The sequence below is a fragment of the Ammodytes marinus genome, assembly GCF_949987685.1.
Source record: "Ammodytes marinus genome assembly, chromosome: 12".
Classification (NCBI taxonomy): Eukaryota; Metazoa; Chordata; class Actinopteri; order Uranoscopiformes; family Ammodytidae; genus Ammodytes; species Ammodytes marinus.
In genome coordinates, this window is record NC_137216.1 from 1,895,454 (window position 1) to 1,912,518 (window position 17,065).

At 41.8% G+C, this 17,065-nt stretch overlaps 1 protein-coding gene across 1 annotated transcript in view; it reads right to left on the reverse strand.

The window, feature by feature from the left end:
* Window positions 1-17,065, reverse strand: part of tmprss3a (transmembrane serine protease 3a) — a gene marked incomplete at both ends in the record, with an annotated part of 81,903 nt that overhangs the window by 55,590 nt on the left and 9,248 nt on the right. The window contains 3 exons of the mRNA XM_080037924.1: window positions 3,864-3,983; window positions 5,960-6,083; window positions 13,102-13,218. Of these exons, the coding sequence (XP_079894050.1) occupies window positions 3,864-3,983; window positions 5,960-6,083; window positions 13,102-13,218 (361 nt within the window). The remainder of the gene's footprint in view (window positions 1-3,863; window positions 3,984-5,959; window positions 6,084-13,101; window positions 13,219-17,065) is intronic.

Below are 17,065 nucleotides of genomic sequence, written 5' to 3' on the forward strand. Positions count from 1 at the left end.
TGGATTTTTATTTTGCAATTTTGAAAAGCTCTGAAAAAGTGACATGTCAGAAACTAAACCCCTGTAGGAGGGTCTGGGGGTTTCCCCCCCAGTAATTTTTTTTTGTGTTTTTAGAATGTAATCGGAGCATTCTGATGCAAATAATAAAAGAAAAGGTCAACATTTAATATAGTTAAGATGAATAGAAAAATTAACAAAACAACATAACTTGCTAGCAGCCAGATAACTGGACTGAGGGACGGATGACCACTAGCTTTCGCTAATGTTAGTGGGGGCTACTGCCAAATATCTTGCTAAAAAATTAACCTGTATTTATAAATTCTGCCATTACTAAGAATATGTAAAACTTAAAATGTAGATAATTGAAACTACATACAAATTTTTTTTTTAAATAATGTTTTTCCTGTTGCTGTTGTGGGCAGTAGATGCAGTGCTGCTGGCGATTGGTGATTATGTCAATCTTATGTCTGTGTCATTCACACATAGGTCTACATCAGGGTAATAGAGAGTCCACATGATTGCACCTTGACCGGTTTTCACCAGTCTTACAAAAGGGGAAAAAACCATAGATAGTAAATAATAGGAAAAAACTCAGCTGTTGATTGCTCGTTAACTCGCTCGCGACACACGGAGCCGGTGAGCGAGCGGGCAAGCGAGAGAGAAAGCTGTCTCTCACTCTCCTCCCGCTGTCTTTCTCACTCTAATCTGACTTATTTCGCTGAAATTCTCGTAATTCTTGCACTTCTCTCTGTCATCTCTCGCATGATAGCTCACTGTCTCTTTGTCTGTGAGCCAGCCTGAGCCGGGAATGCACAGATTCGATTGGCTGCCTGAGTAGCAGGAGGCGGGATGGCTTAACTCGAAAGCATTTCCTGATTCGCTAAACCAGTACCGTAAAGTCTAGAAAAGCTGCGCCGGTCAAAATAGAAGCGCCCCGTCAAAATTTTAAATACTTAAATAATTGATTGACTACAGGTCCGGGTCCGTATAGGACGGCGTCTGGGTCCGGACCCGGACCGCGGTCCGCCTGTTAGTGACCCCCGCCATAGAGCATGCACGAGCGAACCGAAAATCGGACTGGGTGTGCGACCAGACCAAAAGCAGTAATAAAAACTATATAAAAACGTCTTTCTTTGCACTGATGGTCTCGTTTGCTGTTAAAGGTAATTAAGTACGGGTCCTCTGTTTACAGAGGACCCGTAATTATTACTCTCCACCATACTTCTTCTTCTTACTTCTTATTCTCCCCCACATCAGAATGTCCGTCCCCACCCCACGGGGTGTGCTATTATACAGTTTTTTGAATTTCCGCTAGGGGGCGCTGTTATGAAGTCCCGACTGAAAGAACTTTGAGAGGCCACGCCCCGCACACCGTAACTCCGATTGACTTGAAATTTCTCACACAGGTGTATGTTAGGGTGCTCTACAAAAAAGCCTCTGGGACCATAAAAAGTCTTCAGGGAATATTTCCCGCTAATTAGCATAAACTGAAAAACAGGGTGTTATCCACAACTTTCTGAAATTTGACTGTATCAACACCAAATTTCTCGTGAAGCCCCTAGGGACTACAATAAACATACCCGTAAAAGATTAGTAGGACAACTTGAAAAACATGGCCGCCATTGACCAAAAAGTTTACGCAGGGGCGGGGCTTAATAACACGTTGGCCATAACTCCTTAACCATAGGTCCTATCATCATCAAACTTGCTGGGTATGTGCAGAAGTCATGTGGTAGCATGTCCCTCTAAGCTCATCGAGATTAACCCATAGGGGGCGCCACAAATGCCCTCTGACTCTGATTGACTTCAAATTTCTTACACATGTACAGCTCATGGTGCTCTACAATATAGCCTCTCGGACAACAGGGGTCAGCCATGATTAATTTTTCCGCCGCCATTGCCCAAAAAGTTTACGCAGGGGCGGGGCTTATTAACTAATTGGCCATAACTCCTTAACCATAGGTCCTACCATCATGAAACTTGCTGGGTATGTGCAGAAGTCATGTGGTAGCATGTCCCTCGAAACTTATCGAGATTAACCCATAGGGGGCGCCACAAATGTCACCCGACTCCGATTGACTTGAAATTGATTACACTTGTACAGCTCATGGTACTCTACAATATAGCCTCAAGGACAGTTTTTGGAATTTCCGCTAGGGGGCGCTGTTAATAAGCCCCGACTGAAGAAAGTTTGAGAGGCCACGCCCCGCACGCCGTAAATCCGATTGACTTGAAATTTCTCACACAGGTGTATGTTAGGGTGCTCTACAAAAAAGCCTTTGGGACCATGAAAGTCAACCTGGAAATATTTCCCGCTAATTAGCATAAACTGAAAAACAGGGTTTTAACCACAACTTTGTCAAGTTTTACTTTATCAACACCAAATGTCTCACGAAGCCCCGGGGGACTATGACGCACGTCTCCGAAAAATATTAGTAGGCTAGCTTGGAAAACATGGCCGCCATTGACTAAAATGTTTACGCAGGGGCGGGGATTAATTACAAATTGGCCATAACTCGTTGACCATAGGTCCTATCATCGTGAAACTTGCAGGATACGTGCAGAAGACATGTGGTAGCGTGGCCCTCTAAGCTTGTCGAGGTTAACCCATAGGGGGCGCCACAAATGCGAAAAACGTCATTCACCGATGCAATGTTTGACAGGCCACGCCCCTTTCCCCCTGACTCCGATCGACCCATCATTTGTCAGACATGCACAGCTCGTGTTGCTCTACGGTAAAGTCTCCGGGACCACGGGGGTCGGCCGTGATTTTTTTCCTTCCCCGATTTACACGGGCGGCCCGTACTTTCAAAATCTCCGCGGGATTTCTAGTTTATGATTATAGATCAGAGGAAACATGAGGCGGTTTAAAAGATTAACATACTGGAAGTAACAAGCCCCAGCCCTCATGGGGGCGATCTGGAGCTAATCACAGTGTTACCATGACATCAGTATGCACCTGTCAGATATATGCTGTTCTTATCACACCCAGGATACCAACATGTTCAGCCCCAGCTTTGTCAGACGGCTAAGCCATGGTTGTGTGGAGCAGAAGTTATGGGCTGTCTCTTGTTGTGTCATGCCTTAGCGCCCCCTAGTGCAACACTCTGACCAGCGTCACATTAAGATTTCTGACACATTCCAGACCAAGAGTACATTTATTAGTTGCATGTGTTCTTATGTGGTTTTGTCTTACTTGTGTTGAACCCTCTGTATGCCCTAATATTGAATATTTGTAAATTTCTATTGTCAAATAAGAGCTGATATGAAAACTCTCCCCCAAAATGCTACAAGAGGCTAAAACAGCTTTTACAGTCAATATAAGATGAAAAAATCTAATTGCAGTGCAGTGAAATCCTATACCGTATAACCTGCATGTCAACTTGTTTCAATGACTCAGCACGTTTCATTATTCAGAGTGGAAGAGACTTGACCTAACCTGTAGAGGAGTATGGCTCAATTCGTTGATCTGAAGTGCTAAGATGTTTCAAGCCACATTAAGTATTACATATTTGAACTTCAGTTGTGGTGATTTTCTTAACTTCACTATTGAGCTTTTGATTATTGTTACTTGTACAAGCATTCATATCATTACTTCTCATTTATCTATATAACAGGGGATTAAATACAGCAAAAATACATCAATACAGCATTTAAATAAGATAAAAAATTCTGTTATTTGCAGATTCAACAGGATTGGACTTCATTATACACGTTGAGATCAAACTAGATGTAGAGAAGCAGCACACACATCCAGCTGTGATGGAATTGCTATGTATGGTTTATATACTGCCAAGTCCCACAGAGTGTTATCACAGTTAGTTTGCAAGCTTTCAGTCATTGAAATGGGATGTGCTTTGTACCTGAAGCTTGTAGCATTCTGGAGCTTAATGACCTGAGCCTGTGTGAGGTTGATGGACACCAGGTTAGACTGAAGTTCCTGCTCTATGGAGCTGACAGAGATGAAGAAGGACTCCACATACCTGAAGGACACACACAAACACAGGTCATCACTCTTTCACCTCATAACAAACTTTGCTTTTTTAAATTCTAGAATGAGATGGGTCACTTCTATACATGTTAATATATAGTCTGACAAAGAGCAACTAGTAATCTACTCAACCTGTGTTTGTACATTGTGCTTTTGATATACTGTACATGCACATATGAAACTACACTCCATTTCCATTAAAGGGATGCCATTCAAACTGAGCTGGATAGATAGGTGGGCTGAGGGTGAAGATTAAATGCTATTCTTAGATCATTACCACTAGTGGGGCTTGGCCTGAACATAGCCGTAACGTCAGAGAAAAGCTCATGTTGTTTCACTACTCACTAGCAAGAAGCTGACTGCATCTGCACTTTGACAAGTCTTCTGTCATGACAGTTGTTGTTCCTCTGGGAACAACAACTGTCAGTCTAGATTAAGACACCAAGCTGAGCTGTCCCATCCCATCAGAGCAGGCTGATAGAGCTCAACACAGTGGTGAGAACACAGGGGACAGGCCAGGGGCCGGTTTCCCAAAGCCTTCTTAGAGCCTTCTTAACGCTACGTCATTCGTAACCCCTACGTAGAGTTCCTACTTAACATTTCGCCTGTTTCCCGAAACGTTCTTTGCTACGAATCTCTTTTGTACGTCCTACGTTGGTAAGGTTGGTCTGGAACGCCCGCAGAGCCTTCTTAGCTCTACCGTAGGGATGTTTCAGCTCTCATTTGTGTCATTTAACTAATAAATCTGACTGTATTTCATATCAAACGGACACAGCGATGACTGTATTAAATAACAAACTGTTAAAAACGATAACTGTATATAGCGTACATATCACATTTAAAGTAAGCTATATATGTTAGCAGAATACCATTCACTCTGATTCACAAAGTGTTCAAACTATAAGTAGCCTACATAGTCATCTAACTGACTTGACAATCAGCATTAACTGATTGGATGCGATGTCCGTCAATATGAAAATAGGCTACTTTATACGTGATACACTACAGCCTACAGTCGGATCGTTTTTATCAGTTTGATATTTAATACAGTCATCGCTGTGTCCCTTTGATATGAAATACAGTCAGATTTATAAGTTTAATGACAAGTGAAGTCCCTGCGATCGCTGTGGCATCGCCAGAGATAGGCTTGGCTACTACAGACCCCCACATTTCCTTCCGTAAGCACCATGCGTAAAACGGACACGAGTGACATCCCTGTTGCGCATGGAACTGCCACAAGTCATTCATGAAGAAAATAATTGCTGGAAACAATCTTAATCTCCTCCGCTGTTTCTATATTTTTCTATAGCCTAGGCTACCTTTTTTAAATCAGTAGGCCTATAGGCTATGGTAATACGTTCGACCAAGGTTAACACTAGAACCATCGCATTGTGTTCCACAATGTGCGTCGGATTCTCCGCCTCAAAACATGTAAACGTGTGAAAAAATTAATGAATAATCAATTAAAGCTTACCTTAAAATAAGTGTGCCATGTTACTGTTTATTGTATTTTGGATTTTAGCTCATTTGGACGCTGTTTGGGCCGTCTGTTTTTATTGATATAGGCCATTGGCGATATTCTACTTTCAGTTTCCTTACTGACCCACCACGAAACGTGATTATTGTTCTTAAAGATACTTAGATTATAAAGCAAGAGGTGTTAAATAAATGTTTCGGCTTAGAAGGATTTCTAGTAATCTTTTATTCGCAAAGACTTGTCATGCAGCTTCGCATGAAATAAGCAGGAAATGGAAAATCGAACTCTGAGCCATCGATTTCAGCACTGGACAGCGCCCTGTACGAGCCACGTAGGGACTGTTTCTTAAGAAGACTCCTAAGAGACCGTTCGGGAACCACGACTACAGAGGTAAACAACTTTGGTAAGTCATAACGTAGGAGTCTTCGTAGCGCGCTAAGAGATGACGTTATCGGGAAACCGGCCCCAGGGCTTTCAGTCTCTGTTCATACCTGGAGTATCCCAGCTGCCTGCAGGCAGACACGCCCAGCCAGTTGTTCCAGCCCTCGGAGCAGACCGTCCTCCACACTCCTCCTCTCTGGACCTGAAGGACAGAGCTCCGCCCACTCAGACGCACTGACACACACACACACACACACACACACACACACACACACACACACACACACACACACACACACACACACACACACACACACACACACACACACACACACACACACACACACACACACACACACACACACACACGTTGGGTTTTCATCACTCCAGATCTGTTGCTCGTGCATTGAATGTTCATGTCTCCACCATAAGCCGTCTCCAGCAACTTCGCACAGCCATTGAAGAGGAGTGGACCAACATTCCACAGGCCACAATTGACAATCTGATAAACTCTATGCGAAGAAGATGTGTTGCACTGCATGAGGCAAATGGTGGTCACACCAGATACTGACTGGTTCTGAGTCCCCAGACCCCCAATAAAGCAAAAAAAATGCACATTTCAGAGTGGCCTTTTATTGTGGACAGTCTAAGACACACCTGTGCACTAATCATGATGTCAGATCAGCATCTTGATGTGGCACACCTGTGAGGTGGGATGGATTATCTCAGCAAAGCAGAAGTGCTCACTATCACACATTTAGACAGATTTGTGAACAATGTTTGAGAGAAATGGTACAATTGTGTATCTGGAATGAATTTTAGATCTTTAAGTCCATCTCATGAAAAATGGGAGCAAAAACAAAAGTGTTGCATTTATATTTTTGTTGAGTGTATAAGATTCAAGCAGATTAGACGCTGTTTAGCGTGTAAACACCCTCTACAGGTTAGATATTGAACTAGATTTTTACAGTCCTGTGTTCATCATCTGTGTTTTGGACCTCTTGTTTTATAATTATGTTTTGAGGGGTTATAGCACTGCCTTAACCCCTCTTGGGCATGGAGTTCACCAGAGCTTCACAGGTTGCCACTGGAATCCTCTTCCACCCATTCATTACGACATCAAGGAGCTGGTGGATATTCAAGTCCTTGCGCTCCTCCATCTCCCGTTTGAGGATGCCCCAAAGATGCTCAGTAGGGTTTAGGTCAGCTTCTTTAGCAAGGCAGTGGTCGTTCGGAGGTGTGTTTGGGGTCGTTATCATGTTGCTGTACTGCCCTGCAGCCCAGTTTCTGAAGGGAGGGGATCATGCCCCTGCTTCAATATGTCACAGTACATGTTAGAATACAATGAACTGTAGTTCCCCAGTGCTGGCAGCACTCATGAAGCCCCAGACCATGACACTCCAACCACCATGCTTGACTATAGGCAAGACACTCTTGTCTTTGTACTCCTCACCTGGTTGCCGCCCCACACTCTTAACACCATCTGAACCAAATAAATGTATCTTGATCTCATCAGACCACAGGACATGGTTGCAGTAATCCATGTCCGTAGTCTGCATGTCTTCAGCAAACTTCTTGTGCATCATCTTTAGAATAGGCGTTCTTCTGGGACAACAGCCATGCAGACCAGTATGATGCAGTGTGTGGCGTATGGTCTGAGCACTGACAGGTCGACCCCCCACCCCTTCAAGCCCTTCAGCAATGCTGGCAGCACTCATACGTCTATTTTCCAAAGCCAACCTCTGTGTATGACGCTGACCACGTGCACTCAACCTTCGTAAACTGGGCTGCAGGGCAGTATTGCAACATGATAACGACCCCAAACACACCTCTAAGACGACTAGTGCAGGGGTTGACACTAAGGTTTCAAAAGCACTTGCCCATAGGGCAAGTACAGGTAATGTTTTACTTGCCCGAATGTCGTGTTCACTTGCCCAAAAAAACTGTAAAACAATGATATATATAGGCTAATTAAATTATACATTTTAGCGAACCGTATCTCTTAAATGCAAACACAGCTTACTAGTCTCATCCTGACCACATACAACCAACAACAATTCATATAAGCCTATATATCATGACATCACACTACACCAAGAGCTTGGTCCTGCTGCAGCATCGTAAAAGGGCCTCTTTTTGCCAGGCACCTGGCCTGGTTTTGGGGGTCTCAGTCTAGCTCAGAGTCAAGCTGAAGGTAAGCTTCCACACAAAAGTGTTCAGAAAAATTTAACTTATTTTACTTATTTAAAACGGTCACATTGTGCGAAAAAGTGATAGTCTGCCATAAAATTATTGAAGTCCACCATGTTAAAGCTATTGCCCAGTTATACTGTAAGTAGGGAGGGGGATCATTAATTTCTATTCATATTGATACCATTATAAAGACTCCACAATCCAAATCTTTATCGATACTTTTCTATTATTTTGTTAATAGAGAACTGGTATTATTGCTTTAATTGCTTATAATATTAGAAGAGCTAAGGATAGGACTTTAAACAGGTCATAATTCCATATTTAGGCCTACTAATAATTTTATATTGCTGGGGAAACAAGTTTTTCACCCAAACTGTATTATTCAAGCTTCTCACGAAAAACTTAAATTAATTTTTTTCTTGATGTTACATTTGAACACATCATGATGTCATTTTATTGACCTTTGCCTAATAATCATTTTACTGAGCCGACCTGAACACATCACATTTGAACCGTTTGCAATTTTTTTTTTAAAGCCAACTAGTTCTTATCCTGCAGATTTTAATATGGATTTAAAAACTATCCGATTTTTTAACTGCGGGACTTGCTACAGAGTCTCTCGTTTGTTGATCACCGCTGCTTTGAATGAATGATGAGACGGTGCCGAGCCAAAGTAGGCCTAATTAGTTGAAGATGACCCGACTCTACTCGATATTTAAAATTACATCATGTGATTGTGACCTACTGGACTCCATAGCGGTATCGATAAGCTCAAACGTTATTGATTTCTGGGGTTTGAATATAGCGGAACCAGGTCCGTAGCCTAATAGAGCCGGCTTTCGGAACGTACACAGCGAAACTGCGCGCACACAGGCTGTTGTGTGTGTGTGTGTGTGTGTGTGAGTGAGAGAGAGAGAGAGCGAGCGAGAGAGCGTGACGCTGCTGGCTGCCGCGCGCAGCTGCTCAATAGTAAATATAGCCGATCTATTTTGTGTGAGTTAGCGGGGAAAAAATTGTTTTGCGGACTCTAAAACACATGAATAAATAGCTTAGACTACTGACAACTCATCTGAAATCCACTTGCCCGGTCGGGCAACCAAAAAGCAATATCAACTTGTCCGAACATTATTTTCACTTGCCCCGGGCAAGCGGGCAAGCGTTAGTGTCAACCACTGTAGTGTCTTGCTAAAAAAAGCTGAGGGTAAAGGTGATGGACTGGCCAAGCATGTCTCCAGACCTAAACCCTATTCAGCATATTTGGGGCATCCTCAAACGGAAGGTGGAGGAGCGCAAGGTCTCTAATATCCACCAGCTCCGTGATGCTGTCATGAATGGGTGGAAGAGGGTTCCAGTTGCAACCTGTGAAGCGCTGTTGAACTACATGCCCAAGAGGGTTAAGGCAATGCTGGAAAATAATGGTGGCCACACAAAATATTGACACTTTGGGCCCAATTTGGAAATGTTTTCTTAGGGGTGTGCTCACTTTTGTTGCCAGCAGTTTAGACTAGTCCTGTCAGTTTAACGCGTTATTAACGGCGTTAACGCAAACCCATTTTAACGGCGTCAATTTTTTTATCGCGCGATTAACGCTCTTCATGGCCTAGCAAACGTTGTGGTTTTCTCACATGCTGTTGTATCAACTAGTAATGTTAGAACAACTGAAACACCACACACTATACATATGGCATGCATTTAAATTACTGTTAATTCAAACGGAACATGTCCTACAGCGTAATTTCACATTAGAATAATTTAACTGGCAAAACGCAAGCCCCAACCTCAGCGATTTTTACCAGCATCCAATAAGGAAGTGACCACAACTGTAGTAACCGGAAGTGCCACTAGGGGGGTGGAAGCAGAAGACAGCCATCTCTCATTGACTCACTTGTTAAACAGGCTGTTTTCAAAGTCTTATTAAACCTATTTACAGCCTGGTCCACAAAACCATTTTAGTCTGTATATTTAGGTCATATCTCCATGACAACACTGAGGGGGGTGAATTTTTTCGGACCATGCTAGATTTTTTTTTATCGGAGGTTAAAATGTATTGGCGCGATCTCTTGAGTGACAGCTCTCCGCCCGTTGTCCCTCACTTTGCCTCGGAGGCAGTGTTGGGAAAGTTCTTTTTCTACGTGAACTAGTTCAAAGTTCAGTTCACACACTTTAAAATGAACTTCCTGTAGTTCAGTTCATAGTTCATAATTCAAAATTCTGAACTAAGTTCACAGTTCAAAAATTAACTAGTTCATAGTTCTTTTTTTTCAATATGTTGCTGCAGGCTATTATTTTTCAAAATAATTGCCACATTCCATATACTGTAGAACCACGGACAGAAATAATTTCAATAACATTCAGTCCACACTAGAAGCCAGCTGCAGCTTTTACCCCTACAGTGTATTCTCAAAAACATGAGGAAAAAGTTGCTGCTTGAATGGTCTTTTTTATCAAGAATTATTCAAACAAAACATGGACCTAGCCTCAGGTAGAACCTGAGGCTAGGTCCATGGTCTGAGTCATGGGTCTGAGTAAGCGCTGCTGCATTCATTTGTTTTTGTTTTTTTCCCGCGGTGTTTCGCATTTTGATGACGCAGAGGCGGTGCGACGCTGTGGTGGCATGTGTTGCCAGATTGGGTGTTTTTCAGATACATATTAAGGGCTGTTTACGATGTCTTTTAGCGGGGGTTTTCTATAGAAATCTGGCACTCGATGAACGATTGAACGGCTGTAAGAGCGCCGTTCACAAACGCCAGAATGAGCGCGTTCGCAAAAACGTTCATGAGGCAGAAATACATACGTTCAGTTCACGTTCGCCCCCAATATGAACGAGTTCATGAACGAATGTTCATTGAACGCGTTCAGGCACAACACTGCTCGGAGGTATACGTCAGCTATCTCCCTCCCCCTCACAAAACGGTGACGCGCACAAACCAGGATTATTGGATGCCGTGTGAATAACTGAGGTCAGCCCGGATGCTACATCCATATTATTTACTATCTTTGGAAAAACGGCGAAACGTCAAGTCAATTCTGACTTTTATTTTGAAGCAGAAACCGGAACCTAGCACTTCCTAGCTCAGCTGCGCGACCTTCACTAGTCTTCTGTGTGTGACTCAGGGACTAACCTCCATGAATGTTAGTGGCAGCCGGCAGTCATTCATTTTAACTTTAATTTTCGCTACGAAGGGCGACTCGAGCCTCGGCTGCAGCAGCACCATGGCAACCATCTGCACGCAGGCGTATAGTGTGTCCACTCCACACACAGTCTGAAATAAGCCGTGGATGAATGACTCCCAAAACATTTAGGCCTACAACAACCAGTTTAATTTAGCCTTAATACTAATTTGTTTTATATAGGCTATGTTGTTTTATGGTTTGGTTTTTAAATACAAAAATAAGTTCCAATATGTTTGTGAATGCTGTTCTGGGGGGGGGGGGGGGGGGTCTATATTGTTATTTGCACTGAATTGCAAATTATGATATTTTAGAAGAAATACACTGAATTACAATGGTGTAGACATCATTGTAATTCAGTGTATTTCTTCTTAAATATCATAATTAGAATGGGTGTGATAAGAGCATTACAATGAGAAAAAATAATGGGACAAAAAGAAATCAAGGGACATTCGGGCTAGAATAAATAAAAATGCGATTAATCGCGATTAGACATTAATGGCCGTGTGTCGAGTTATTTTGAGGGGACAGTAAATTTACACTGTTATAGGGGAGAACGGGGTAATTTGTCACACGGTTTGGTTGTCACAATCGTTATATCTCGGAACCAGAAGGCGCTGTCTGTGACATTTTGGTATGTAAATATCCAGAATTGGGAACAGAGGTCACCTACATAGTCTTCCTTGGAGTTAGACTGCTGAATTTGAGGTGAGACGACTGTTTGTATTTTTCACGTCAAATTGAAAATATTTAGCTCCTCAGTATTTTTCTTCTAGGCTTTTACACAATGGGTTTATAACAAAACACTTGTTACCCATACAAAGTGTGAAGGGTAAACTATAGTTTAGTTTGTGGTTAGCAAGCTAATTAGTTGTCAGATGGTTGTTGGCCTTGATGCTAGCAAGAAATTCAAGTTGGGGTTGGTCGTCACATTTTTTGGGGGGTTGGTGGTCACATGTTATCTCAAGGCTGCAGCCAGAAAAGGAACCCAATAACTAAATAAATTGTCAAGCTGTATCCTCACTGACACCCCAGAGAAGGAAAGAATAGAGCAGGAAAAGGCAGCTAGCATGCAAAAGAAAAAAGGGCAACAAAATCAAAACAACCCAGTGCATCCCAAACTAGACCAGCTGCCAAGGCTACAGTAAGTTATGTAAGGTCTATTTGTCAACTTGACAATGCAATTAAACTTTCAAATTTAGTTCTACTTTCTTGCCTTCTTTTTAAGATTATTCCCATTAAGATAACATTGTGACAAACAACCCCATAGTGTTTGACAACCGACCCCTTGATGGGGTTGGTTGTCACAATGTGTAAGGGTGTCTTTGATGATTAATTTCTTCTTTATTACAATAAGATAGAAAAAGTGAGGGGTACACATTTCAAGCCAACACCTTAAGCTTCAATTTAATGTAGGAATGACTATTGAAAGATGTTTAGCTGATAAGCAATTCTCACTAGAGTAAAAAGTGTGCCTACTTACCCCGTTCTCCCCTACAAGCTGTACACTGACTACTTAACATTGTATCAAAGTGTCATTTATTCAGTGTTGTCCCAGGGAAAGACATAATGAAATATTTGAAGAAATGTGAGGGGTGTATGTGTTTGTATGTATGTATGTGGCTGTGTGTGTGTGTGTGTGTGTGTGTGTGTGTGTGTGTGTGTGTGTGTGTGTGTATATGTGACTGTGTGTGTGTGTGTGTGTGTGTGTGTGCATGTGTGTGTGTGTATGTGACTGTATGTGTTTGTTTGTATGTGACTGTGTGTGTGTGTGTGTCTGTGTGTGTATGTTGATATTTGTATGTGACTGTGTGTGTGTGTGTTTATGTGACTGTTTGTGTGTGTGTGTGTGTGTGTGTGTATGTGAGACTGTGTGTGTGTTTGTCACCACAGCCCAGCTCGTCCTCTCCGTTGTCACAGTGCATCTCTCCGTCACACTGAGCCGAGGCACTGATACATCGAGACGAGGAGCCACAACGATACCTCCCCACACAGCTCAGACCAACTGTAGACACACACACACACACACACACACACACACACACACACACACACACACACACACACACACACCAATTATGAACTGCTGAAACTCTAAACTTAGGGGCTGTTTATACAACAACAGGAAATGGTGCATACGCGAAAATATTTTCGCGGATGCACTATATCATTTACATGAAAACAGCAAACGCAGGCATGAAACCGCAAGTTTTTGAGATCAACTCCCAGGGAGGCTTTTTTGGAAAACACAACGGTTTTGGTTTCTTGTAAACACGAAACCATTTTCCCTGGTAACGCTGACGTCACAACTCCACTTCACGTATGCGTAGTCTATAACATTTGCTGTCAAAATACCCACACGCAAGTTATAAAGTTAGAAGACAACATAACATGCAAGGTGTCTCCGCGGCACCATCACTGTGATCAGCGGAGAGTGTCGTGCAGGGCTCAAATATAACACTCGCCAATTTAGTAGATTAGTAAATTATTGAGACCACCCGCCACTTTGTCTGGGGAAAGATTTGTGCTCTGCCGGTTTTTCTAGCAAAATAAACGTGTAACTTCTATATGACAGGGACACGGCTCTCTCTACATTAAAAACACTATCCATAGTTCAGCGCGCAGAGGTTAAGTTACTGTTCAACAAAAGGAGCATTAAGGCTACGGCTTCACAGTAAAAGCATTTCACTGGCTAAACATTAATAGCATTTCACTGGACAAAGGTGAGTTGACTTTTATTTTGAAGTACGCCTAGGTAGCCGCTCACAAAGCCCCTTCACTATCAGCATGTCTTCTGTTTTCACAAGTTCAATGCGGTGAAATAAGAGGACAGAAAGCTTGTCATTTACAATACTTGTAACCCCAAGCAGGGCCGCCCATAAGGGGTAGAAAGTGGGAAGGCTTTCTAGGGCCCAGCCCATGGTCTTTGGAAGCCAAGAACCTAACTAAGCTAAACTTTATTTTTAGATATTTATGTCAATATCTATTAAAAGTTGGGTGTTTACACAGAGCCGCGGCTCTGCTTACGGCCATTTAAAAAGCAGTAGAAAAGCAGAAATGTTCAAAATGTTTCAGATTGAGCACAGCGGAGTGTAACTGTTTCAAACATAATCCATCCTATAAACCAAATGCCAAATGGTGACAAGATTGGGTTTTGATATTAAACAGTTTTGGCTGGATTATATTTCCTGAGTCGTTCCTGCTCACGGAAAACACATGTAGGCCTACCTGCTACTTGTGTCTGGGTGTCGTTGTGAAAAGTATTTGGACCCCATGAAAAAACAGGTTGGGTACCTTTTGTAGTTCTTCTACATTCTTATAAACAGGACAGGCTAGTTACTCTGTCATTTTCCTGAGTCTACAAACAGGTTTAAATTCTCTATCCACATAGCGTACATTTTTGTGAAAAAGAATTTCCCTTTGGGGACTATACCTTCTAAAGGCTTTGACATAAGTCTTCAGGTTGACACGGCCAGCCAGGTCTGACCAGTTTTTCAGAAACCTGGCCAATTGACCAACCAGCCGGGTCCTACCACAATGAAGCTGACGAGCAGCATCATCCTGTTTTAATTATTGTCGTAACCACCAAGGTCCTGCTTTCTGTATTGTTTCTAAAAATGTAAAATTTAAATAGACCTAAAAAAGTTCTTAATGCAAAGAAAGACACAAGGCACAAAGAAGTTGGAAATAATTGAAGGAACAGATTTGAGTTCAAACTTTTTTTGTAATGATTTCAGTGCTTTTGCAGTGATGAGAGGAGAATTAACTAAGCCTAAATGTTGCAACCAAACATAGGCCAACTTTATAGTTTTGATGGTAGGTTGGTTTCGTTATTCATGTAGAGAACCGCCTTTTTTCATTTGTGTGTGAAGAATTTGTTGTTGATGTTGTTTTTTAAATGTTATTTATTGCGACAATAGCACCAACAGGTTTCAAATGATTTAATGTCATGTGCGGAAATACAAAAAAGTGCAATATTTGGTGGAGTCAATTAGTGTAAATGTATCTTACCAGAAACTAGTAGCATAGAAAATGTGCAAATTGTGAAAAAACTGTTTGCTTTAGTGAATACTAAAGAAGAACAAGGTCTCTGTGTGAACTGATTATTTTGTAGAGATCTGTTGATCTGTTAAACAATTGTGTGAGTGTAAGGGAATCAAAATAAATTGGTAGGTATGCTGGGCTAAGTCAGAAATGTGCTACTATTTTAAAATAATAATGAGCCCTTGCTCCCCCAACTGTCCCTGCAAGTCCCTGGTTGATAAGATAGTTAGTCTCTCTACAAATACATGTATGTGTTTATTGAGGGATGAGCGCACTCACACTCATTGTTGATAGGAGTAATGGGTAAGGGGGGCCCATTGACTGGAGGTTTTCAGGGGCCCAGCCATTTGTGTGGGCAGGCCTGACCCCAAGCTTACACCAACCGCTTTATGAACGTTAGTGGCATTAATTTTCGGTTACAGTAAGGTTTTATGCATCAAATTGTACCGGAAGAGCTACACTCAACAAAAATATAAACGCAACACTTTTCTTTTTGCTCCCATTTTTCATGAGATGGACTTAAAGATCTAAAATTAATTCCAGATACACAATTGTACCATTTCTCTCAAACATTGTTCACAAATATGTCTAAATGTGTGATAGTGAGCACTTCTGCTTTGCTGAGATAATCCATCCCACCTCACAGGTGTGCCACATCAAGATGCTGATCTGACATCATGATTAGTGCACAGGTGTGCCTTAGACTCTCCACAATAAAAGGCCACCCTGAAATGTGCAGTTTTGTCTCACAGCAAAATGCCACAGATGCCACAAGCATTGAGGGAGCGTGCAATTGGCATGCTGACAGCAGGAATGTCAACCAGATCTGTTGCTCGTGCATTGAATGTTCATTTCTCCACCATAAGCCGTCTCCAGCAACTTCGCACAGCCATTGAAGAGGAGTGGACCAACATTCCACAGGCCACAATTGACAATCTGATAAACTCTATGCGAAGAAGATGTGTTGCACTGCATGAGGCAAATGGTGGTCACACCAGATACTGACTGGTTCTGAGTCCCCAGACCCCCAATAAAGCAAAAAAATGCACATTTCAGAGTGGCCTTTTATTGTGGACAGTCTAAGGCACACCTGTGCACTAATCATGATGTCAGATCAGCATCTTGATGTGGCACACCTGTGAGGTGGGATGGATTATCTCAGCAAAGCAGAAGTGCTCACTATCACACATTAGACAGATTTGTGAACAAAGTTTGAGAGAAATGGTACAATTGTGTATCTGGAATTAATTTTAGATCTTTAAGTCCATCTCATGAAAAATGGGAGCAAAAACAAAAGTGTTGCGTTTATATTTTTGTTGAGTGTATCTACTAGGCTAAGTGTCACCGCTGACTATTGGCTTGGCATGCTTAAAAAAAAATCATGAAGGGGTTGTTATTCAATTTATGTTGTGATTTAATAAATCACAAATAAAAATTCACCCTTTAGATGGCAGTTTTGATCATTTACCACTAACCGCTTTTTTGAAAAATACACATAAATTCAATATTCTACTTTTTTATTAAACTTTGATTATTATTAGTATCACCGGCTCACCCATCTGAACAATAGGTGAGAAAATTGAATTTGGGGCATTATTACTTTTTGAATAATGTCAAATTTTATAAAAAAAAGTTAGATTTCTACCATTGACTTACATTATAACAACTTTTTTTTAAAGTTTCTTTAAATTAAAGTGAAACCTTTTTTTTGCCTCTGATTTCCCATTTTACTGCAGAAAACACAATGCAATTGGGTAAAATTAAAGAGAATAGTAAAATGTACCCATTTTATCACCTCTTTTATCATT